This window comes from Cannabis sativa, chromosome X (assembly GCF_029168945.1).
Source record: "Cannabis sativa cultivar Pink pepper isolate KNU-18-1 chromosome X, ASM2916894v1, whole genome shotgun sequence".
NCBI lineage: Eukaryota > Viridiplantae > Streptophyta > Magnoliopsida > Rosales > Cannabaceae > Cannabis > Cannabis sativa.
In genome coordinates, this window is record NC_083610.1 from 19920298 (window position 1) to 19939693 (window position 19396).

Below are 19396 nucleotides of genomic sequence, written 5' to 3' on the forward strand. Positions count from 1 at the left end.
TCTTTGTCAAAGGAAAAACTAATGTGAGTACGTATTAATATATTGAAATTTTGCTATTTTTATAAATTATTCGTGCTAGAATATTGAATTATAAATATATATTTTAAATAAATTTAATCACACAAAACACCAACATTTAGTCAAATAATTAATTCTACCATGGGTTATTTATAATTGTACATAGCTCAAAAGTTGACTTTTATTGTCATATATATCCACGTGACATGCATGAAGAACAATTCAGCTAGTTGAAGTGTCCACAGTCCACAAATATACGTAAATGAGGATCCTTTGCATATATTTTTAGTGAAAAGATAATAACATATATAAGATATTTATGAATTATTTAGTTAATTGGTTTTAAAATAGAACTATATGCATATTAATTCTTATAATTTTAACGTAGTATTATTAGAGAAAAACACAAAAATCTCTAACGATTATATACTAAAAATAAAGCGAAAAATAATCCAAAAATAAAAAAGCTGATAAAAAAATAGAGCAAAAAAAACAAAAAAGAGCTACAATAATCCAAAAACCGATTTAAAAAATAAAGCGAAAAAAATCATTTGTAATTTGAGGATATAGTGAGCTAAAAAGAGTCACAAAACATCCAAAATTTGATCCAAAAAAATAGATTTAAAAGAGTTATTTGTGATTCGGGGATAGTGAGCAAAAAAAAAATAAAAAAACAGCTTGTGATCGAGCTATCTAAATTGGATAAGCAAAAATAGTCACTATCCTTTGTTTGTTGGAAGGGTGTCTTGTGTTTTGGAAGGGGAGCTGTTGGGCATTCAAATGGCGCTGCAAGAGGCGGTTGATCGTCGTGTTCGCAAGGTTAAGATAGAAACGGACTCCAAAGTGGCGGCTTTGGCCTTTGAGTGTCGGGTTCTTTACCTTTTGGTTGTGGTACTTATCCTTTGTTTTCTTTCTGTCTCGAGCTTTTGTAAATCTTTTAAGAATGTTGTTGTTTTGTTCATTTCCCTTTTGGACAATGGTTTGGCCGATTCTTTAGCTCGTTGGGCTAGAGAATTGAGGATGAAGACCACTGGTGATCTTGTAAGGGATGTAGCTCTTTTTTGTCACTACTACAATGTTAGCTTTTAGAGGCAGTTTTTTCAACCCCATTTATAAAAAGGGAAGCTAAAGGGTGTGAAAATACCCGCTATGTTCGAAATTGACATTTAGAGGCGGTTTTTTGATAAAAACCGTAGGTATAAAATTGCATTATACCATTTAGAGGCGGTTGGAAATTAATTTTTTTTTTTTTTTCTGAATTACCCTATGCCGTCGGTTCCTTCATAGGAACCGACGGCATAGGGTACACGTAAACCTGACACGTGTACCCTATGCCGTCGGTTCCTATGAAGGAACCGACGCCATAGGGTCGATCAGACCATAACCCTTTTGCTCGACCTTCCTTCTTCCTCCCCACTTCACTCAGCAACCCAGAAAAACCAGAGACCCATTTCTCTCAGCCAAAACCCTCGCCTCCACCACCTTCTCCCCACCCTATCTCCCTCATTTCTCAACCATTTCAGCCCATTTTTTTTTTAAAATCCTCCATTTTCGATACTTAATAACATACACCTAAAAAGTTCTGATTTTTTAGCCTCTAAAAGTGTCATCCGAACCCAAATAGTAAACTTTGGGTGTGAAATCCGGCCACCTATTTTTGTTGAGAAATTGTTCAATCTCAACCTCGTTTAAGGTATAAATATTGCTTCTATTCTTATTGTATTATGTATATTGTTTTATTTTATGTTTTTGTAAATTATTATTTGAGTTTTTTTATTTTATTAGTAATATTATTGTGTTTTATGTGTATAGTGTCGGGATTTTTTACGGTGGTCGTCGGATTGCGGTTATTAGGTAATAATTTATACCACAATGTATAGTATATATATGTATTTGTATATTTTATTGAATATTTGTATATAATGTGTGTATATATTGTGTGTGTATATAGTGTGTGTATATTTTTTATGAAAATAAATTTTGTAATTGTATTTTATATATTTTTTGCAATGTATATTTATTGTGAATAAAATGACATTGGAGGGATTTTATTAGTTTCAAAAAAAAAATTAGTTTAGAAATAAAAATTTTAAAATGGAATTAGTGTGTGATATAATTTTATTTTTTTGAGATAATAGTGTGAGATATAATTGATTATATATATGTATGTATAATTTAGTAACTAAGTAACTTGTTACAATTTTTTATAACTAGTTATAAGTTATGAAATAATTAATTTTGTAATTTCGTTGTATTTTTTTATATTATAGGGGTTCGGCATAATTTTGTGTGTAGCGTATTTGGGCTTGCAATTATAGGTATATACTTTTACTAACTTTTTCTTAATATATAATTAATTATCAATGCATGTTAGTTGAGTTTGAATATCTTAAATATTCATCCGTAGTGAAGTAGGTTCTGCGAATACATGTACTGCGGTCGGATGGGTGGATTAATTTTGTATTGTTTATCTGTTTTGTTTGTTATTTTAGGCACTTGTAAAATTTTTGGGAACGTCCAATTACAGCCGTTATGCTGCCGAAATTTCGGTAGAATTAGGATAAATCTTACTAAAACCATTCATAATATAGTTAATTATAACATAGTAATAAGAAGTTAGGTCACATAAAAAAAAATAATATTCACATTTATGAAAACTTTTTAATTTTACCAACATTATAATCAACTAGACAACCTAATAACATGAATTAATGTAAAACGAAAATTTGAGTAATTTTTAGATTAATATGAATAAATTGTGTGAGAGACTTAGTTAGTTACATTGTGTAATTAGTAACTAGATATAATTAGTTACTAAATAAATTAACAAAATAAACATATAAAATCCTTCTTTTTTTATTTTTTTTTTCTTTCATTTGAGAGGTTCAATGTGGATTTTTATTTTTCAAAGAAAATAAAGAGCAAAAGTTAATTAAAAGGGGAAAATATTAGTTAATACCTTTATTGCTTTACCAAAAATTTTTCCCCTCAATTTTATTTATTAAAAATATTTAACATTTTAATAACATTCTAATCAACAAAACAACCTAATAATATGAACTAATCTAAAACGAGAATTTAAGTAATTTATAAATTAATATGAATAAATTGTGAGAAACTTAGTTAGTTACATTGTGTAATTAGTAACTAGCTATAAGTAGTTACTAAATACTGAATTTTTTTGGATAGGATTTTTGTTATGGATAAATCATGGATGCGTGAGGAGAGAGACACACTGCGATTTCAAGTAGGGTTCGATGCATTTTTAGAGTTTGCCTTAAAGAATTCTACAAATCACGATCGTATTCATTGTCCGTGTGTAGATTGTTGTAATGTATCTAAAGGGAATATTACAATGATTAAGAACCATGTGTATTTACGAGGTTTCAATAGAAGTTATACTAATTGGTATTACCATGGCGAACATTTACCTAATGATCCATATCCATTAGGAAAGCGGGGTAGATGATATCGAGGGTAATGATTTGGATGATTATCCATTGGACTTGCTTAACGAAGCACGGAGGAATTTCTTAATGATCCCGAGAAATTCGATAATTTTCTTAGTGATGCCGATAAACCTCTCGTTCGATGGTTGTAAAAAACTAAGATTACCAACAATGGTAAAGTTTTACAACATAAAAGCGAGAAAAATGGAGTGAGCGATAAATGTTTTACTCAATTTTTATTGCTTTTAAAGATATCTTACCATTTGCCAATCGCTTTCCGAATCTACTTATGAAGTGAAAAAAACGTTAAATTCTATAGGATTGAAGTATGAAAAATTCATGCATGTCCGAACGATTGCATTTTATATCGTAAGGAATATGCAGACATGAATTATTGCCCGACTTGCGGTTTATCCCGCCATAAAGTAAACAAGAGTAAGGAGAATAGGAAACTTATCCCCCAAAAAGTGATGTGGTACATGCCTTTGATTCCGCGACTGAAACGATTATATCGTAGTGCAGAACATTCTGAAAATTTGATTTGGCATGAGACCAAGAGAGTGAAAGATGGAAAACTTAGACATCCCGCATTCCCAAGCTTGGAAAAAAGTGAACTACATAAACCCTGAATTCAAATCTGAACCAAGACACATTCGTCTCGGTCTGTCTGCGGATGGAGTAAATCCACATAGATCTCTAAGTAGTCGTCATAGTTCATGGCCTGTCTTCCTAGTTATGTACAATCTTCCTCCCTGGTTAGTGATGAAGAGGAAATTTAACATGCTTTCTTTAATGATATCGTGCCCGCAACAACTCGGACATAATATCGATGTATATTTGGAACCATTGATTGACGATTTAATAGAATTGTATGAGAACGGGGTTCGTGTCTATGATGGTTTTAAAAAGAATTTTTTAATCTGAAAGCTGTGTTGTTGTGGACTGTCAGTGATTTCCCTGCTTATAGTAATTTATCAGGCTTAAGCACAAAAGGTTACGAAGGTTGTCCGATTTGTTGCACTAACACATCGGCTCGTCGCTTGGCAAATGGACACAAGATGTGTTATATGGGTCACAGACGGTACTTGCCTGCAAATCATCCTGATAGACGGAAGAAGAAAGCATTCGATGGTACTGAAGAGGGTGATATGGCTCCTTTGCCACTGTCTGGGGAACAAATTCTCCAACAAGTTCAACTTGTAGATTTTAAGTATGGAAAGACGCAAAAAAATAAAAAAACTAATGGTTGTTTTCAAAGAAAGTCAATCTTCTTTCGTCTTCCATATTGGAAAAGTCTACTAGTTCGACATTGTTTGGATGTCATGCATATTGAAAAAAATGTGTGTGAGAGTATTATTGGTACCTTACTTGATATTCCCGGCAAAACTAAGGACGGTCTAAATAGTCGTTTAGATCTCGTTGAAATGGGTATACGACAATCTCTGGCACCTGAGAAGAAAGGTGAACGTTTATATTTGCCTCCTGCTTGTTTCACTTTGTCCAAAAAAGAGAAACAAACAGTTTGCAAATCACTTGCAAATATGAAAGTACCCGATGGTTACTCGTCTAACATCAAAAACTTGGTGAATGAGACTGAATTGAAACTAATGGGTCTGAAATCACATGATTGTCATGCGTTAATGCAACATCTACTTCCAATTGCCATTAGATCAGTCTTGCCAAAAAATGTTCGAGAGTGTTTGACACATGTTTGCATTTTCTTTAATAGGTTGTGCGGGAAGGAATTAGAATTGGATAAGTTAGATGCATTACATGAACATGTAGTCAAAACATTGTGCAACCTGGAAAAGTTTTTTCCGCCATCTTTTTTCGACATCATGATCCATTTAATGGTTCATCTAGTGAGAGAAGCAAGGCTGTGTGGGCCGGTGTGGGCGAGATGGATGTATCCATTTGAAAGAAATATGAAGGTACTTAAAAGTTATGTGCGTAACCCCATCGAGCCGGAAGCATGTATGGTTGAGTGCTACATATCTGAAGAGGCTGTGGAATTTTGTTCAGAGTACATGGCTGGAGTTGAGGCAATAGGAATTAGCAAACCAAGAACTGACCCAGATGATGTTGATAGAGGATTAAGGGGCAAAGGGACAATGGTGACAGTGTCCAAGCTTGAACTAGATCAAGCTCAATTAGTCGTGATGAACAATAACGCAGAGGTTCAACCATATATAACGTAAGTACCTTTTGTTTGATTAACATTACTTAAGTCACGATGAACAATAACTTGATTTATCTTACTTGTTTTACAGTGACCATATGGAGCTGTTACAATCAATGGTTCCAAGAAATCAAAAAAATAAACAAAAATGGGTTGCAGACCAACATCGTCAAACTTTCATTGGGTGGTTAAGGAATACCATTATAGCAAAGTTGAACGAACCGAATCATGGAGTATCTGATGTGTTGAGTCGTATTGCCCTTGGACCAACTTTTGCGGTTGCAAAGCATGAAGCGTACATTGTAAGGGGTAAACGTTTTCATACAAAGTCAAGAGATGATGCTCGAGAGGTTCAAAATAGTGGTATACGTATCGTCGCAGAAACTATGCACTTTGCAAGTGCAAAAGATAGAAACCCTGTTTTAGGTACTATGACGTATTACGGGGTCATTGAAGAAATATGGGAGCTCAATTATTTTGCGTTCCGAATTCCACTTTTTAAGTGTTCTTGGGTTGACAACAACGTTGGAGTAAAAACTGACGAGCTTGGTTTTACTTTGGTTGATTTAAGTAAGAGAGGAAGCAAGAATGATGTATACTCTTCTTTAATCTAATTAACCTTATATCAAATTATAGTTAAATTATTATAAGGCACTAACACTTTTTTTTGGCAGGCACATATGGGAGAGCATCAACGGTCTGAGAAAAATTTTCAAGTTTTACGACCCAGAGCTTCTCACAGTGCATGGGATCAGCGATGAAGAACGAGTCGATCTTTTGACGATGCGGCAAGACGATTGGCTAATTGGTTATCATTAATGAACAACAACCACCAAATGTTCTTTATTCCTTGGAATATCGGGTAAACTTTATTAAATTCTTTAGTGCTAATTGTTCATTTCTATATTATGTCTTCAAATTATTTTTATACTATCTTACTTATATTCCAATATAATTTTCTAGGATGCATTGGACGCTAGTGGTGGTTGCGCCAAATAAAATTATCCATTTAAACCCTCTAAAAGGCCGCCCAATTCCCGAAGAAATAGAACAAATGATCGGAAGGTAATTATTTAATGACTTCTTATGTAACGAATTTAAATTAACTAACGAATTGAAATGCTAATATAATTTTTCCAAACAGGGCATTCATGTATATAGGGGACGCACATCAGTATCTTGGCCCGTGGCAAGGAATTGCACAAGCAAACTGTCCAAGACAACCTAAAAGCCAAGAATGCGGTTTTTATGTTTTGAAATATATGACTGACATCGTCGCACGTGCCAACCCCAACCGTTACATAGAAGATCAAAAAGCTGTAAGTTTTAATTATTGATCATAGTATATAAATTTTATAATAACAAATATATAATATACATATACATAAACTAATATAAATTTTTAATTTTTTTAACAGTTTGGGGGTAAGAAGCAATACGATCCAAAAACAGAAATTTTACCACTACAGCGAAAGTGGATCGAACAATTGATGGCGGTGATTCACGGTGACGATTGAGGTTCAAAGGTCGAAGAATTTTTCTTCATTATGTAATTTTTATAGATTAACTTGTAATTAGATTTATTAACTTATTAATATTTTTAACTAATTTTACATGTTTGTGTAATATTTAATTATTTTTATGAAATCAAATTATGTTTTTACCCAAATTTAATTACTATTTAATTTAAAATGTAATTAATATATAATTAAATTAAATAAATATGTAATTTAAAATTTAAATAAATATGTAATTTAAATTAAATAAATATGTATATAAATTAATAAATATAAAATTAAAATAATATAATTAAATTAAAAAAAAATGAAAAAAACTGAAATCTGAGGAGTTTTGGCGTCGGTTCCTACGCCACATATGGCGTCGGTTATGGGCTAGGAACCGACGCCATATGTACCCCTATGGCGTCGGTTCTTAGCTAAGAACCGACGCCATAGGGGTATATATGGCGTCGGTTCAAATAAACCCTTTAGCGTCGCCCTGATAGGCGTCGGTAGCGAATTTCGCGAAAACCGACGCCTAAAGGGCTTAAAAACCGCCTCTAAAGGGTGTTTTTGTAGTAGTGTGTGACTACTAGTTTCTGGTTTCTTTTTAATAAACTTTTACTTATATATAAAAAAAAAAATAGTTACTATCGTAAGGATAGATATGTTAGAGAATCTTATATTATTAATGTTTTTTTTTTTTTTTGAGGAAAATAAAATAGCATATATATTTATATAATTCATGAACTATTTATTCTTGTTGCCAATTAATTTTGAGATAAAAACTCCATCTTATAAGTCTTTCTAACATATTATTTTCTGTGCTATTTGCAATTTGGATATATAATAATTTGCTTTGAAATCGAAAATTAAAGTGATCATATTATTTTGTTTTCTGTAGACTAGTCTACCTAAAACATGCAGTAGACTGTATATAATGGAGTTTGAATTAGTATTCTTCTTTTGAGAAAAACAATTGTTTTTTTTTAATCAATGGTCATATAGCACTATTCATTTCTCCTAATTTAAATATCATAATATATAGTAATGTTATGTAGCTACCAAAAATTCCTTATTTGGTCATACTTGTATACAGTTAACTTATTAAAGAAAAGGGCAATTTTGAAAACCGTATAATATTCCTATAAAAAAAAAATTTAATTTAATTTTGTTGTAACAGTAGTGTCACTACTACTAAATATATCTTTTTTAGAACACTTTTTAAAGAACACTCATTTAAATGCATGTTCTTAAAATAGTTCTTGGAGTTTTAAAAACATAGTGATGGTCCTTAAAGGATATTCATTTAACAACAACCATACGCGTATCTTTATTAATTGAGTTCTTAAAATATTTTTTTGTAAAACTATTTTAGTATAAATTAAAATTTAATATAGTATTATATAAAAATATGATATATAATTCATTTTAATAATAATATAATAAAATACGACCTAATGCGACATTCCAAACAAATGATATATATACACCAAGTACTCCCCTAACTTATATTGAAAATATATTGGGTTAATTTCACAAATGCACAAAAACAACAAAAAAATTACAAAAATATGGTTTTACAGAATTTTAAACATTTTAATGATTTTTTTTTATTTTATTTACATAAAATACGGTCTTTTTATGTTGAAATTTTGTTCAGTTGTTGTTAATTTTTTGTTATATGTATGTTATTTTTTGTTGTTATTTTGATGTTACATTTATGTTATTTTTTATTAATTTTATGTTATTTTTCGTGTTATTTTTTGGAAAACCGTAAAAATATAAAAAAACATTCTTTAAACGTAAAAATGTAAATATTTTATAAAAAATAGTGCCTTATGTAATTGTTCCAAATATATTTCCCTAATTAACTAGTATAGTAGATATTGGTATAGCGTGTTCAAAAGTTTGTACTATAGCTCTATAGCTAGTTTCAATTATTTAATTTTTCTCTAAACAGAACAAAATGCTTCGAATTCCAAGTTAATTGGATTGAAAAACTATTTCTAAAGATCGTTCTTCATTTTTATTTAGACTAGTCTAGCTAGATTGGTAAAATATAATAGACTGCGTACTATACACAACTATATATGTAAATGGTTTCTTGTGTTTGAAACAATCTCATTTTGAAAATAATAATAATAGTTTTCTTTCAACAAGATATGTATATATATAAATATTTAGTAGTGTTATTGCAGCCTAAAATTCCTAATATAATAGTCATACTTGTCTACCCTATAATTTTCTCAGTAAAATAAAATAAAAGAGTACTTGTCTTCTCACTTTAGTAAAGATTGGCCAACTTTGAAAACCTTACATTAATTTCAAATATGAAAATTATATATAATGTCAACCACAAAAATAATGTGATCCCACATAAAAATTCAATACATAAAATTTAATACAACATAATTTAAGCATATAATATATATAGTTGAATATGTTCATATATAGTCATTTAATAAGGGATTTACAAAGAGAGAAGGATTGTAAAAATATTTGTCGTTGAATTCAATTCATAAACAATTATAGTTACACATTTGTATAAAGTTTGAACTTTGGAGTCATTAATCATATATTTTTTTTGAACAATTAATTATATTTATTATTTAGATAGCGTATATTATTTACTATATAGTATATGATTATCTTAGGTGTGTACAATTTACTTTAAAAATTAAAATCTTCTCATTAATCGGTCTTACAAAAAGTATGGTACCAACCATTTGAACCAAACCAAAACTAACTGCTGTATATATATACACACATACATATACATACATACGCGTGGAATATGACCAATAAATTTGATTAATATTTCTGCCAACTTTTTGCTGTACAAACAATAATACAAATACAAATTATGAAAGCAAAAAAAAGTACTAAAAGTAATTAAAATAAAAAGATAATTGAAATTACAGAAATGTTAAAGGACACCAGTGGTGTCTAACATCTTCCTATGTGTCAATATCGTTATTAGTCCAACTAAGTATCGAGTCTCATATAATTTAATATAATAACTTTTAGGGAGTATCGCTACTTAATCGCAACGCAACATGTCGAGAAAGTGTTAAGCACTACTGGTGTCTTATAGCAATGCTCTTGAAATTAAGTAACTACTCATAACAAGTGACAAGGTGTTACGCAAGTATTTCGTGTGTGGCAAGAAGCGGTGACATGAGAGAGAAATGGTTAGGTGAGTCGGCTAAGATGGTAACACGTATACCTAAGACTTTTGGTCTATTTTTTGGGTCATAAAAGGTAAAATTACACAGTTGGAAAGGCAAAAAAAAAGCCAACTAACAACAGCACATGTAACTGGGCTAGAACTATAACAAATGTGGATATGAAAAGACTTTAAAATCTATGCAAAAGGTAGGAACAAAAAAAGTGTTTGATTTGATTTACTTATAATTTTCTATTACACTACACAAAAAAAACACCAAACTAATACTATATTAATTCATTGTCCGACATTTGACTTTTTCCAATCTCATATTAATTTCAAACTCCATCTATATATTTATTCAAAGCGTATGAAAGCAAAATCACACACCATATACATAAAGTCAAATTAAGGATATCACCTATATATATTACACTGCCCCCCACAGCCCATAATATATAACCATATATATATATATAGCTACTGATTTTGAGAGAGATTTTATACAGAGCCATAAGCCAGATCATAATGAAGCTATACACTCAGAATTCTCTTATTAAGATCTTTAATGTTACATTCACCATCTTATTTTTCTTTCTTATTTTCTCTTTGTCGATGCAAGTGGAGGGTTCTAGACTTTTGAAAGAGAATAGTACTAATAAGCAGTACTCCTTTTCAAGTGTTTCTTCTTTTAAGAATTTCATTGTGAGCCAAGCTTACTCTGGTCCAAGCCGTAGAGGACGTGGTCACTAGTTACTAATTACTACCTTGTAATGTATATGGCTTAATTTATTGGCTCAAAGTAACTAATTCTCATAATTCGTAACAGTACTTAAGAGCCATTGTGGATCGACAACGTGTACATGTCAAGCTGCTCCATTCATCTCCATTATTATTTTCTTGGCCAACTAATCAATGATGATACCAGCTGCTACATCTGTAATTTCACTTTAAGTTGTTCTGTTTTGAGAAAATTTTCTTACTTTCTAGGAAAAGAAATATAGATTTTTCTTTAGTTTTTTTATTTTTGTTTTTTTGTAACAAATAGATATACACATAGAGAAAGGATCCTACATACGTAGTTACGTACCGATTGTACTTCATACATATTGCAAATATTTTATTTGGATATACGTATATGTATTATTCTAATCCATATATATATATAAATTTAAAATACAATATGTTATAAGAATATTGTGTATATGTATATTAAACTTTAGTATTTGCTAATTTGATGTTAGAATTATTAACAATCGGTCATACTATTAATATTATTGCTAATACAAAAACGGCCGGAATCACAAGATTTTCATGATATATATAAACACTAATTAACTAGTCAATATTTTTTATATAACAGCATATTTGAATTAATTAAATAGGACACATATATATAATAAGTTTTTTTTAATGAAAAATTGAACTTTATTAACCTTCGAACTCCGCTATATATATCAAACAAAAAACATGTAGCAAATCAGTTAAGACATATCTCAAACTAAAAATACAAGAGAAATTTGATAATTTATATTTAAAAATTGTCCATGGTCTTTTAGTATGCCACATTAAAATACATAGAAATTTAATACTCTAAAATTTATTAAATTTCAAAATACCCTCCTGATACCTTCCTTCTTTCTCTTGGCCCTCTCTCCATCTCTCTCTAACTCTCACCAAACCCAACCAATACCCACGACTACAAAACCATTTGGTGGTACATTATTTTTAGGAGGAAAAAATATTAAAAGTATATATATACTATTTCTAATTTGGTGGTATATTAAAATAATATATTTTACATTTAAGCATACTAAATTAAATTTCCCAAATATAATCGGGATATAAAATTGATACTCTAACAAAGTTGGGAGCAACCACATTAGCTACCGCTTAATAAAGAAAATAGAAACATTTTGCAAATCACGTAATAAAACTTTACAATTTTGGATAACCAGATCAAACTCAGAATACATTGTGGAACTTCATAAAGCTTGTATCACTACCAAACAATCAGATTCTAACACCACGTTTTTTCATGGTATGGTTTTGATCCAACTAAGTGCCTCTCGAACTCCCATGGCCTCAACTAATTCAAGCACAACAGTATCATTGAAGAGCCTTGTGCAACCTTCAATAAATAGGCCTCTATTGTCTCTAGCCACCAAATCCATACAGTAGCTATGGTCATCCATAAAAAGATCGAAGTATCCACATTAACCTTGATACTATTAGACTGAGGAACACACCAATGCTCAACTCCATCTTCAATCTAAAATAAAGATTGTGATGCTCTAAATTTGAGTTTTTAGCATTTTTTAATTGATCAAGGAAGCCTTTAGCGTTAGCTACAATACTTGCAGGACCAGTTACTTTTTCCTTCCAAACCATCTCATTTTTTGCCCCCCAAATCGCCCAAAAAATAAAACACACCAACAAATAAATGTGATAATTTCTTCTTGAGAATCAAATGTGACAATGAGGTAGGCACATAGGAAAAAATATGCAATCTCTTACTATCTTCTTTGGGATGAAAGAATGGATAAGTGTGGGTACTTGTTTGGTATAATTGTGCTTATAGTATAATGTAGCCTAAATGACTTCTCATCTACCCGTTTTACCTAAGCCATGCTATTATTACCGAAAAAGACCTTTTGATTTCGAGCAAGAATTGTCAACATTAGTGGAGAAAGGTATGTCACTCAAGCTTATCGAACATGGGTTAGCGGAATGTCAGAGAGTGTAGAATGACTGTGATATGATTGTCAAAAGAGGTGTTTTGTGTCCATATGAATTACTTACTTCTGAATTGTGCATCCAAGTTAGTTCTTAGAGTTATTGAGTTGAAATTCTGGTTATTGATTTGCTTGAAGTTGTGCAGGTGGTAGTGGTAGTTCAATCATTGGAAGGTTTAGTTATCTATTGCATTGTTTTTTTTTCTTTAGTTTATAGTTGAGTTTTAGCTTTACTCGGGGGCGAGTAAAGATTCAGTTTGGGGGAATTTGTTAGGTTATTTTTAGCCTAAGTTTCGGGTCACATTTTATAGTTGTTTTTCTTCTTTATTATTATTTTTGGAATAGAATTACGCTTGTTTTCTTTGATTTCAGGTTTCTACACTTGGGATGTATAAATTGGACAAATTTCGGAAAACAGTGATCTATAAAATAGAGAAAATTTTGAAAGAGAATAAAGCTGAAACTTCAAGCCTAAATTCAACTATGTTCTGATCATATTTTGGAAAAAGTCAAAACATAAAAGTTTTAGATCTCTTTTTTATCTTTCCAACGCATCTTGAATCAGCTCATTTGGAGTTCGAATGAGAAAGTTATGCTCATTTTACTAAAACAGATCGAAGCAGAAAATTCCATCTCGCCGCGGCGAGATTTCCATGGTCCCGGCTAGAAAGTCTGGGCAGAAACGTGGTTTTTTGATGCACTTTTGGCCGCGGCGAGACCACTTTTGGCCGCGGCGAGCGTCCGTACGGTCAGGGGTATTTTTGTCCGACGAACCCTAAAAATTAGATATAAATAGAAAACTGCGATTGGAAGTCAGGGGAAGCGATTTGGAACCCTAAAACACAGCAGAAAGAGGCAGGAAGAGCAGAGAAAATCAAAGTGAAGACCCAGAATTCATCCACCAACAGTTTCTTTCTCTATTCCTCTTTAATTTATTTATGTTGAATATTGTCATAGGAATGGTTATGGATTTATTTCTGAACTAAATTTCCCATTTAGGGAGGATGATGATTGTTGTTTAATGTTTTGCCTAGTTAATGTTTAATTGTCATTCCTCCATTCTTGTTTGTGAAATTATCTTAATTTGTGTTTAATTTCATGTTTAAGATTGATCACCTTGTGCATGTTCTATGATCTCAATTCAAAATCTGAAAAGTGAGAATTGAGAATGCTAAAATTGGATAATCGATGTTCTATGTGAAACGAGAGTATTCACATGACTTATGTGACAAGTAGATTATTACCTAATGTTGATTTCATGTTAGTTTAATTAAGGAATTAATTAGATAACATGTGATTTAGAACCTAGAAGATCTGAAAAGAGCTAGGTTACTTTATAATCTGTCATTCACTTCAATAATAGGATAGCAATTAGGCATTAACGATTTGGGTAAACAACAACAGGATTCTCCTCTCTATTATCTCATCTTGCTCAACTTTTAATTGTGTTATTTAAGTTTTTTGAATTACTTTCATTCTTTTTAAATCATAAATACTTTTGATTTGCCAAATAGAATTATAAGTATAGTTTAGTAGTAATTAATCCAATTCCCTGTGGTTCGACCTCACTTGCGTGAGTATACTACTTGATTGCGTGCACTTGCGTAGTAATTAATAATTTTCAGCAACAAATAACAACTAATTAATTAAACCAAATTCAAAAACACTGAAAACAACTCAAGAATACTCTTAAAAATATCATATTTAGGTTCTAAAATTCAAAACACAAATTAAACTAAGTCTCAAACTTGTATTTTCTGTTTGGCTGTGTTTTCAGTTTTCAGTTTTTAAAATTGTATTTTTTAAAGTAAGAATAGAAAACAATTTTTTGTCATTTTAAAAATTTAATGGTGTTTGGCACAAATTTTTTAAAACTATTTTTAGATTTTTTCTTAGTAAAAAAAATTAATATTTTAACACCATACTATGACATGAACCCATCCGAGTTTGGGTTCGAGTATGGTTTCAGGTCTAGGATCCAAGTATGCGAGCAAAAATATAAAATATAATATGTTAGACAAAAAAAAATTACTTTTTGAAAATTGAGAACAACATTTTTATGCTTTCTGTTTTCTAGTTTTTTAAAACTCAATTTTAAAGAACAATTTTTTTAAAAAAATTCGCCCCTATTAGTTTTTAAAAACGGTTTTCAGTTTCAAAAAACAGAAAATAATTTTTTTTTTTTTTTTGAATCAAGGATTTCATTAAAAAATCAGGCGTCGGCCTGAACAATGTCACACAAGAAAGAATGAGCATTCAGCTCATTAAACGTACAACCTGACGATAAATAAGATGTCCTAGCAACACAATGAGCAGCCTTATTTGCAGATCGATTGACAAAAGAGACAAGGACATTATTTAAACTAGATAAAATAGTACGACAGTCCTCAACTAACAAACCAAATTGGAATGTCATATGAATTGAGCTATTAATCGCTTGAACCACAACCAAAGCATCAGACTCAAGAACCACCGCACCCCACCCTTTGCGCTTTATCCAACTAAGCGCCTCCTTAATACCAATTACCTCAACTATCTCTGCAGACACACAACCCCATCTACTCCTAGAAATAGCTTCAATAAGCTTGCCATGACTATCACGAGCAACACAACCAAAACCAAACTTTTGATGAGCTTCAAAAGTCACACTATCAACATTCACCTTGACCGTAAAAACATCAGGTTTACGCCAGAAAATAATTTTTTAGTTATAAAGCTAAATAGCCTTTGTGTTTTAATCCGAACTTTTGGGTTTTTCCCATTGCAAAAAAACTTCACTACACCACCTCGAAAAGAAACCTCAGTGTTCTTGAGATCTAGGTCTAGACCTCGTTTCACCAATGAAACCTGCAAACCAAAGGAGATCTAAATCTCGTGCTGCTAACGGACTTAAGAAAAAAAAAAGTATATTGAGAACGAGATGGACAGAGAAAGATGATGTGAGTAAGCAAACACAACAATCACCATTTATTTATGACGCAAATCCCAATAATATATATAGTTTAATTAAAATTAGATGAGGAATTTGTATCAATTTATACTAAGTTATTATTATAATTGTTTTCTTTGGATAAGCCAGATTAGTTTGTATTTACTTCAACTTTAATACAATCTTAACAGCACCTATATTCGAGAAATAGGCCTGAGAAATATAATTACAAGCTTTTTTATAATTGTATCAATTGTTTTCACCTCTTGATTCCAAAAAGCATCATTTAATTCTACACCACCAAATTGCACAGCTTTGCTCTATGAATCCACCGCACAGTGGCGGAACCAGACGACGAAATAAGGAGAGACCAAATAAAATATATTTTCACCTAATTTTTTTTAGTATGTAATATTTTATAAATCAATATAAAAAGTTAATTACCTTTATACAATGTATATAAAATAATGAAAAATAATAAAGAGCGCCTTATAGTGCCAAGTACTAAAAAATACTATAAAAACTGTTACTTTTAGTGACAACCTTTTAGTCACAACATAAATTTGTTGAAGTTACTTGTGACTACAACATAGTATTTAGTTACAAGTTGTCCCTAATTTAATTTTAATCACAACAAATATTGTGACTAAAAACACATTTAGTCACAATAAATTGTAATTTTTGTGACTAATACTTTTAGCCATGGACCTTTTAGTCACAACACAATAATGATAATTTATAATTAGCCACAACTTTTTTATGTTTAGTCACAAATTTTATTGTGACTAAAAATAAGATATTTTGTAGTGAAAAGTGACCTACCGTTATTGGTGTAAAATAATATCGAGTCTTAAATATTTTGATTTAATAAATAATATAAGAAACTGGTAACAACTTGTAAAGTGCCATATTAATATGGTATTGGATACCATAAAAATACGTATATTAAGACACATATAAATATATATCATATAGTCTTAAAAAATAAATTATATTAATCATTTTTGGGTAAATACCATTTTGGGACCCTGTGTTTTGCAAAAGTTACAGATTAGACCCTGTGTTTTGTTAAATGACAAAATAGACCCTATATTTTCTAAAATAGTAAAAATAGGACCCTGAGCTTAATTTTTGATAAATTTTTTTTTAATACAACCAATTTGAAGATAATGCTTAATCCGAACAAATACAAAAAATGTAAACAGTTTTGTCATAACACTTTTAGATCGGATTATAATTAAATTTTATTTTGACAAAAAATCAATTCAGGGTCCTATTTGTACTATTTTAGAAAATACAGGGTCCATTTTGTCATTTAACAAAACACAGGGTCCAATTGGTTACTTTTAGAAAACAGAGGGTCTAAAATGGTATTTACCCATCATTTTTTTTGTTACTTTTTACCATAAAATAGATAACTAATTTAAATGGGTTATTGGGTTTGGGCTTATTTTTCAATTTCAACTTCACAATTTTTTATTAGGCTTAATAATAAGAGAAATATCACATTTTTCTAATAAGTAAAATCTAATTATCCTAATTTAATTTATACATTATTATGTTTATTTTTTTCTTTTTCTAAAAAGTTAGGGGGGGCCATGGCCACTCCATAGATGTATGTAGTTCCGCCACTGCCACCGCACCAGATCTGTTAAGAATTACTTCTAGCTTTCCAATATTGTGCACTTAGGTGACATTAAAAAAATAAATGATTTACAGATTCAACACCATTACTGTTATATTATTTATTATATAATATAATGTTTAAGATTAAAATTGTGATATGTTATATATATTATTACATATAATATAATTGGGAATTATATGCATGTAATAATCACAATATTATGTGATTGGGAGTTACATATAGTTGTAACATATAAGAGGTGGAGTTAATATTTTGTAACTTCCACATGATCACTAATTAAGTGTGTAAAGAGTGGTTACACAACTTAATTTTTGAAATTCAAAAACTATAATTCAAATATAGTTGTTGGGGATTGAATTTTATCATTTATAATGTGTATAAGTGATATAAAATAAAGTGGGAATGGTTTGGAATATGTTGGAGTGTTATTTGCAAAAGCTGAAAAATTTAGTAACTAGTAACTAGTTACTATTTTTTTCAGCATTAATAGTAGAACGTTTTTTGCTATTGGGATGGCTTTGAACAACTCCCATAACCTCCAAATCACCCATTTAATCCCATTTACACCCCATTAAGAAATGGTAACAGCCATGGGGTGTGTGATGTTTGAATTTCAAAGTTTGTGATCCTAAACACTATAAATAGAGGTCTTGGTTCATCCTTTGGGACACACTCTTCTCTTCTATCTTTCAAACACAAAGCTAGAGAGTTCTAAGGCTTGATAATTCCTAGAAGTATTTCCACAAAGCCCTAAGTGTTTCATAGAGGGGGAAATAATCTTCTTGGACAAAGGTGTAGAAACTTTGTTCAAGCTTTTGGTGATCCCCATCTCCACTTTGGGTGTTTGTTCTTCTTTCTTATTTTGTTCTATTCTCAAGTTTTATATTGTTTTCTTGTCCTCCTCTAAACTCTCCTATATATCATATATTTATATATTGATTATATAGTATTATATATTTTATATACATACTATATATACACTCTTTATATCTCTACTATATATCATCTATTATATATATATATTCTATATTATATATATATATACTCTATTATATATATCCTATATCATATATATATACTCTATTATATATATATTCTATATCATATATATATACACTATTATTTCTATATGCTTTTATATAGTTTATATTTACTTGTATCTTTGAGTTTTGAGTTGTAACTCTTTTCTTTTATTTGTATTTTGTGCTTTGGGATTGTAACTCTTTATTTAATATATTGTCCTTGTAATATTTTGTTTAGAGTTGTAATTGTCTTAGTCTTTATTCATCTTATTTTTATTCTTCCATTGTAATCTCTCTATTTTTTCTAACAATCAAGAAGATTATCTTTTGTTTTCAATGGAAGGAGAAACTATCAAGATGATGAACCAAGACTTGGTGAGATTGGACCGTTTTGATGGCACCAATTTCACAAGGTGGCAAGACAAGGTGAGGTTCCTCCTAACCACACTCAAGATTGCCTATATTCTTGAGTCTACCTTGGAGCCCTTACCCGCACCTACCGACAAGGATACCGATGAGGTCAAGGCACAAAGGAAGAAGAGAGAAGATGACAATCTTCTATGTAGAGGACACATCCTCAACTCACTCTCGGATAGGCTTTATGACCTATACACCGACACTAAGGATGCCAAAGAAATTTGGGATCACCTTGAAAAGAAATTCAAGGCCGAGGAGGAAGGTACCAAGAAATTTTTAATTTCTCAATATTTTGATTTAAAATTTCTTGATGGTAAACCTCTTTTACCTC

At 30.6% G+C, this 19396-nt stretch overlaps 1 protein-coding gene across 1 annotated transcript; it reads left to right on the top strand.

Annotated features, from left to right (window-relative positions):
* The first annotated feature begins 6434 nt into the window (after positions 1 to 6434).
* On the top strand, positions 6435 to 7312 carry LOC133031914 (uncharacterized). The gene is made up of 4 exons (XM_061105686.1): positions 6435 to 6508; positions 6610 to 6711; positions 6791 to 6965; positions 7065 to 7312. Exons 1-4 carry the CDS (start codon positions 6465 to 6467, stop codon positions 7161 to 7163), a joined length of 420 nt encoding a protein of 139 aa, XP_060961669.1. The 5' UTR covers positions 6435 to 6464; the 3' UTR covers positions 7164 to 7312.
* Positions 7313 to 19396: the final 12084 nt, after the last annotated feature.

Excerpts from the sequence above, each read along its gene's own strand:
- LOC133031914 (XM_061105686.1), top strand. The coding sequence starts at position 6,465 with ATGAACAACAACCACCAAATGTTCTTTATTCCTTGGAATATCGG. Across the intron at positions 6,509-6,609 it reads TTTATTCCTTGGAATATCGG|GATGCATTGGACGCTAGTGG; the intron begins GTAAACTTTATT and ends ATAATTTTCTAG. Across the intron at positions 6,712-6,790 it reads ATAGAACAAATGATCGGAAG|GGCATTCATGTATATAGGGG; the intron begins GTAATTATTTAA and ends TTTTCCAAACAG.